This window comes from Austrofundulus limnaeus, unplaced genomic scaffold (assembly GCF_001266775.1).
Source record: "Austrofundulus limnaeus strain Quisiro unplaced genomic scaffold, Austrofundulus_limnaeus-1.0 Scaffold647, whole genome shotgun sequence".
NCBI lineage: Eukaryota > Metazoa > Chordata > Actinopteri > Cyprinodontiformes > Rivulidae > Austrofundulus > Austrofundulus limnaeus.
The window spans coordinates 99,942-107,520 of NW_013953049.1; the positions used below are offsets into that span (position 1 = coordinate 99,942).

The 7,579-nt window shown below is 41.9% G+C and overlaps 1 protein-coding gene across 1 annotated transcript in view; it reads left to right on the forward strand.

The window, feature by feature from the left end:
* LOC106531532 (protein jagged-2) overlaps positions 1 to 7,579 on the forward strand; it is a gene marked incomplete at its 3' end in the record, with an annotated part of 66,051 nt that overhangs the window by 47,785 nt on the left and 10,687 nt on the right. Inside the window, 7 exon segments of the mRNA XM_014027418.1 lie at positions 96 to 209; positions 306 to 422; positions 571 to 598; positions 2,915 to 3,000; positions 4,089 to 4,202; positions 5,847 to 5,962; positions 6,050 to 6,310. Of these exon segments, the coding sequence (XP_013882872.1) occupies positions 96 to 209; positions 306 to 422; positions 571 to 598; positions 2,915 to 3,000; positions 4,089 to 4,202; positions 5,847 to 5,962; positions 6,050 to 6,310 (836 nt within the window).

The following is a 7,579-nucleotide window of genomic DNA, read 5'->3' on the forward strand; positions in this document are numbered from 1 at the left end:
CTTTCTTTCTTTCTTTCTTTCTTTCTTTCTTTCTTTCTTTCTTTCAGGCACAAAGTCAGATGTTGTCATCTTTTTGCCCCCCTGCTTGTTTCCAGGTGAGAGTCAGTGTGACTCCAACACGTGCAGCAATGGAGGGACGTGTTTTGATCATGGAGACTCGTTCTTGTGCAGCTGCCCCTCAGGGTGGGCTGGAAACACCTGCAACACAGGTGAGACACTTGTCTGTGTTAAACCTTATCAGTGAAAGGGTTTACTGATAAGCAGAGTCCCTGGTTTGAATGAAGAAATCCTGTTTGTCTTTTCAGCCAAGAACAGCTCCTGTGATTCAGGACCGTGTGAGAATGGAGGGACATGCATCGGAGGGGGAGAAACCTTCACCTGCATCTGCAAGGATGGCTGGGAGGGACACACATGTGCACGGAGTAAGTTACCAACTCAGACCTGGTGGTTCTGTTTTGGAAAACCACATTTTACTGACTCCAGAAGAAGAATAAAAACCATATGACCAGCTTTTATGTTTTGGTGGGAAATAAAATTGAAACATGTATTTTTTGTCTTCCTCTCTTCCAGATGTTGATGACTGCAATCCACATCCTTGGTAAGACAAATTCTTATATATGTGTTGTTAAACTCTCACCTCACAGAACCTCAGTACCCTCATAAAACTTATAACATGCCTTAAAGCTACTGTTGGTCTTAATTCATCTTCTTAATATTTTGCTGAAGTTAGTTTCCTCTGTAAGGGGGCCAGGCTCAGCTTTAGAAAGAAGCTGAGGTGCTCCATCATCAGAGGAGAGCTGCTGCTCATCCTCATCAAAACGAGTTAGTTCAAGTATCTGATTAGGATGCCTCCATCTCTTTCAATAAGAAGAGATCCTGGGGCAGACCCTGAACTCTCTGGAGGCCCTTGTATGCCTCGAGACCCCCCAGGAGGAGCTGGACAGTGTCTGTGTGGTGCAGTAACACAGACSTTTAGCTTTGATTACATCACACATTCTCTGTGTCATTGTTTGATAAGTTTCTACAATGTCAGCAGGTTTATTTCATCCAGTGTCGTGTTAATTCTTCACCAACATGTTGCATTGATGATGGTAGAGTCTGACCTTCACCAGCACATCCCAAAGATCCTCAGTGACTCTGTGGAGCCAATCCATGTGTGGAAATGATGTCTCATGCTCCAAGAACCACTCTTTCACAATAAGAGCCCCATGAATCCTGGCATTGTCATCTTGGAATATGGCCGTGCCCTCAGGGAAGAAACAATCCATTGATGGAGTAAGAACAAAATAGAATAGAAYAGAACAGAATAGAATAGAATAGAAACTGTCTTTATTGTCCCACAGAAGGGAAATTCAAGTGTAACAGCAGCAGCAGATACATAAATCCACAAAACAAAATATTGCTATGCAACATTATCAATAGTARCRATAATATTAGAATTAAAATATTAAAAATATTAAAAATTAAGAAAAGAAAATAAAGTACTGTACAACAAAATAAAATTGAAATAACATCAAAATGAAAATAAGACACTGTGCAGAAAAACAGAAACAATAAAACAGTCATGCCAGACTCATGCAGTGTTCCAGTACTGGAAAAAAGATGTACAATATCCACAGTGTTATTTATGTAACGACTGAGRGCAGATTTGTTTAATGTGCAAACACAAGCATACATGCTTGTTGGGTTTGTCGGGAGCGGTGATGGTTGTAGAGTCTAACAGCTGATGGGAGGAAGGATCTGGGGTAACGCTCCTTTGTGCATTTAGGATGCAGCAGTCTGTCACTGAAGGAGCTCTGCAGAGAAGCCACAGCTTCATGGGGTGGGAGACATTGTTCATCAATGATGTTATTTTACCCAGAGTTCTTCTGTTTCCCACCACCTGCACTGGGTCCAGTGGGCATCCCAGCACAGAGCTGGTCTTCCTGATGAGCTTATCCAGCTGCTTCCTCTSAGCTGTAGGTAGGCTGCTGCTCCAACATACCATGCTGCTGCAGATTCTCTGGAGCCTGTGGGCTACATTTGGCGGCACGATGGCTCAGTGGTTAGCACTGACGCCCCACAGCAAGAAGGTCCTGGGTTCGATCCCCGGTTCGGACCTGGGGTCTTTCTGTGCAGAGTTTGCATATTCTCCTCGTGCTTGTGTGGGTTTTCTCCGGGTACTCCGGTTTCCCCCACAACACAAAAACATGTACAGTAGGTTGTCTTCAGGCCTCCCTTGAAAAAGAGATCTGAGATCTGAATGGGACTTGCCTGGTAAAATAACGGTAAATAAAATAAATAAATAAATAAATAAATAAATTACATTAAATAAATACATGCTAAGGACACACTTCACACTCCCTAACTCACACCACACTAACTCCTTCAGGAACTACCTGCCATGACTTCGCCACAAACTGACTGGTTTTCACACCATAGCAGGTCATCATCCAGTGTGAAGGAGGCCTAACGAGGACAGAGATTTATCATCTCAAAGAGCAAGTCAGAAAAACACACAAAGATCCAAACACTGGAAGCTGATAATAGAAAAACATCTAGGCTAACTCAAACCCTAAAGTCACAAACTGCAGATTGTAAAGAGGCTTTCTATTGACCATCCTTCTGTCTCTGGGAAAATAATCAGAAATTCTCGTCTTTCATCTTGATTTATTTGTTTAATTTAAAATTATGATTTCAGATTTTTTTTCATACAAGACTCAGTTTTTATATTTTTTATTTTATTATTTTGCTGTCAAAGTTTAACTTCAGAAATGTTTGGCAAGCCACCCTGGACAAAAACACTGCATTTTGTTTTTTACAGTACAAATCGTTGTGGAACAGCCTGTCTGCAGGGTGAAAGTTTGAAGGTTTATTTCTGTGATAAAACAGAAGAAATGAGGTTTCTGAGCTGGAAGTTTTAATCTCATTGCAGCTACAACGGTGGTGTCTGTGTGGACGGTGTGAACTGGTTTCGCTGTGAGTGTGCCCCAGGATTTGCTGGACCGGATTGCCGCATCAGTGAGTCCCTGAGAGGCCTCATGGAGGTCAGGTGGGCGGGGGGTCAGGGGTCAAAGGCCATGAAAGGGCATCATGAGCCAATTGTTTCAGAGCGGCATATTAGGATGATTTTAGGAAAATGGGTTTAAGCTTCTCTCTCAGTGCCGAGCTGAAGTTTGTCAGACAGGTGAGTGCACGAGAGAATTCAAAATACCTTTCAAACTAAGGTTAGGACCGCGCAGTGGATCAGTGGTTAGCACTAATGCCTCACAACAAGCTGCTCCTGGGTTTGATTCCCAGGTTGGACTTGGGGTTTTTCTCTGTGGAGTCTGCATGTTCTCCTTATGCTTGTGTGGGTTTTCTCCAGGCATTCTGGTTTCCCCACAGACCAAACAACAACAACAACAACAACAACAACAACAACAACAACAACAACAACAACAACAAAACCCGTACAACAGGTTGCCTTCAGACCTCCCTTGCAAAAGAGATTTGTGATCTCAGTGGTGTTTGTCTGGATAAATAATGATAGATAAAACATAAAAATAAAATAAAGGTCTAAATCCTGTGAAGTCTTTCTGATTGAACTGGTATCAAACTTTACACACAATAAGAATAAAGGTTTTAAAATAAAAACATGTTTTATTCCCAGTCAAATCTAAGCTTTAGGATGAACCTGAACTGGGAGCAGGAATGAACAAAGCAAGTGTTTCAAACCAGTTTTCCATGAAGAATCGAAGCAGTGTGTAATCCTCTGAGGACTTTTAGTTCATTCCATGAATCTCTTGTTCAGAACATCAATCTCACTCATCACTTTATTGTTTCATTTGTTCTTTTACTTTTATAGATTATTGTTGTTTTTTTTATCTGCTTCTACWCACATCTTCCTGCTCATGGTTGTGTGGACCTGGTGTCGAGTCCAGCGATCACTGGGTGAGAGTCAGGACCTGCTGACCTGGACAGGACACCGGTCCATCACAGGACCACAGTAGTGTGGAGTCATATTTATGGTTTTTAACAGGGGGTTTCACAGCAGTAGACATCTTGTGTTTTAAAACCATACGGTGTTGTGATGTTTCTGTGACCACCTTCCATCCCTGTCTCCTCAGATATAGATGAGTGTCAATCATCTCCTTGTGCTGAAGGTTCGTCTTGTATAGATGAGATCAATGGTTACAGGTGTGTTTGTCCTCCAGGACAGACTGGCCCTCGCTGTCAGCAGTGTAAGTTTGAACCATCTGTTTTAAACTGTTTCTGTTCTGGTGCTCAGTGTCACTCAGATCTGCAGGTTTCCCTGTAACATGACTGAATGTTCTGTGCTGATTAATCAACTGTCCTTCCAATAACAAGAAGGAAAAACATTTGAGTGATTTCTCAACTGGCATTTGACCCAGCTTTAAGAGCATAAATTCTGCTTTTGCATGTTTTCCTCAGAAAAAGTYTTTATTGTTGTTTTCTTTTTTCATGGTTTAATTTGCAGACTGTTTTGTAGTCTGCTTGATGCCACATTTTGAAAGAAAGATTAACTGTTGTACATTCATGGTCAGCTCACACAGGCTGCTCAGTCAGAAAAACCAGACATTTATATACAAGTTAGAGGGAACCATCGAGAGCTTGTGTATCAGTCCAAAAAGTGTGAGGTTGCACAGTTGGTTCCTTCCACGGCCCTCGAGCAAACTGTCCTTAGATGGTTGACCAGTGTGATCTCCCAGTACTCCCAGTACTCCCCTTCCTCTGAGTCCTCATACTCTGCTGCCTTACTGGTGGGCAGGGTGACTGCATGACAATTTACAACATGGTCTTTCCACTGCCTGACTATATCCTCAGCCAGGATCAATGGTTCCACTTCAAAACTGAGCCCATTCTGGGACCCTCCTCCCTTTTTAACATTGTCCAACACTTACCAGATCCAAGGTCAACCAACAGTCCCTGTTTTCTAAAGTTCTCATTTTGGTTGGCCTCTTTTATTGCTTCTATAGTGTGACTTATGACTCATTTATATAAGGTACATTAACCTTAAATGAAAGATGCATTGAACCAGGTTTTAGCACCAGTGCTAATTCCACCTGTAGTCCCCGTCCCAGCTGAAATTAAAATATGAAACAAAACAAAAACAATAAATCTAAAGAAGCCAGCAGACTGCACCAAATCTTTGCTTCGTCACAGTCTCCATCCTGAGCAGCACACCTGCAGCAGCAGAGAGGAAAAACTCCTCATGAACAGGAAGAAACCTCCAGCTGAACCAGGCTGAGGACAGGAGACCATCTACCTCGACCAGCTGGTTGGAGGACAGGAAAGAGACACAGACAAACACTGAAGAACTGGTCCAGGTCTATTGTTACACCTGGACCTGTGATTTTTCTCATGAAATAATGAAAAATAAAAATAAAAATGAAAATAAACTGACAGAATTCATCACATACGGTTCATTGGGAAACCTCTCAGATAAATGTTCCAACAATATGTAAAGAGACTGATAACATCCAAACTGAATGTAGAGTTAGTTCACATTATGTGCACAGATTAGAGTTAACAGAAGCCATTGGTGTAAGAACTTGAACATAGCAAYATTCTGTTGTATTAACACAGATGTATTAAGACTTCAGAACATCTGTCTGTTCAGAGTTTATTCATGTTCCTGCTCATGGTATCTTCTGGTTTTTACCAGTAGTACCAGCTGCCCCTGTGTGAGAGCAAAGAAAACCAGCAGGCATAACTTATGGTGCTTTAAAAAGTATTATTGTCATAGATTTAATTTAGAAAATGTTAAATGTGTATGTTTTTACATGATGTTTTTTTTATTTTAGTTAAGCTTACACAAAAAAAGCTAAATTTAATAACCATTTGCATATTTTCTCTCTCTCCAGTCATGGGACTTGGAAAGCCTTGCCGCCATGCTGGCCTGCAGTTTCCTCACGGCAGTCAGTGGGACGAGGAGTGCAACGCCTGCCACTGCTTCAGTGGAGACATTCACTGTTCAAAGGTTCAGCAGACCACTCTGTGTCTTCACATTTTAATATGACCTAGGAATGTTCTTCTCCTCAGAGACTCATGAACTGTCATCTTCCAGGTGCACTGTGGGCGTCGGCCCTGCCTCCTTCCACAGGTTGTCCCCCCCACTGAGGCAAACCGCCCTTCCTGCCCAGGGAGTCACGAGTGTGTCGAGCATCCATTCCTCACCTGCTTCTCACAGCCCTGTCGTCAGTGGGGAGTTTGTTCCACACCACATCCCCTGACTCCACCTCACACTCAGTGTCAACCCAACAGTGGTTACCTTGACAACAGCTGTGCTCACATCACACTCATCTTCAGAAAGGAAATAGTGCCACAGGTAAATGAAAGCTAAAGCTAGGTGTGTATATCCTGAGTATGTTCAGGGAAAGGCTCTGAGTCACTTTGTACCCAGTTTATGAAAAGAAGCTGTCTGGTCAGTTGGTACTCATGTTTAGAGATGGAGCTCTTTGAAGGGATSCAGATCTCAGGGAGCCGTTTGTTTCATAGAGTCGTTCAAAAGAACCGTTCGATTTTGAATGTATTACATCATCACGTAGGGAAATACGTCATCATGTAGCTGTATGCAATGATGTCATCCCATCACGTGGGTGGAACCATGTTTGTCGAGCAGAAACCCCACTCCCCCTTTCACCGTGAGCTTCTGTACTCCACAACTCCCCGTTTACCATGAAAAAGCAAAGCGTGAGCGATTTAAGAATGAAAAAATAAAGATTATATGAGGCATAAAAGAAATAAAACTACAAATGGCTCGTTACTGCCTACGATTTGGCTCCTATCATTCGTTGTAAAGAGCCGTTTAAAAGATTCGGATCGTTTGCGAACGTCACATCTCTACTGATGTTGGTAAATGGACTGAACTTATTATAGAGCTGTTTATCAAGTCCTTCTGGACCCCAAAGCTCTTTACACTTACACACATTCACCCATTCACACTCACACATTCACAAATTCTTAGCAACTGCTTAATAATGGCTGATTAGCTTCACTGCAGCTCACGTTGGGAAGAAGGTTTAGCAGGTTTGGACCAGTTTAATTGTTGTCCTCAGCCTGTTTAGACCACGGCTCTCAGGCTGCAGCTCTGGATCTTTTCTGAAAGGCTTTGAATCTTGAAACAGAAACATTTAAGATAAGATGGATAAGATAAAACCTTATTGATCTGACAGTGGGGAAATTTGCACATTACTGCAGGTCAGTACAGGAGARGCTGAGTTAGAATAAAGAACACTATACACATAAAAATACACATGTACACATACATGCACATTTACAGTATCTTTACACACAGTTGGTAAGTGCATGGGTAGAAATACACAGAAAACATCACAGAGCATGCCACAATGGAAAGAGGATCACCAGTAGAAATACTTTCCATTTGGATCTAATGAGGTAAACATTTGATTTGATTTTTTTTTGATTTTTTGATTTAACAGGAAAAGATTACTAAAAATCAAGCCTGACTCAGCATAATTGCTGTTTTACAGCAGGTTCCTGTTCTGCAGCACATAAAACACTCAGAAATACAGCATCACAATCACATCATTATACACCATTGAAGACAAACAAGCATACCAAATTTCATGAAGGC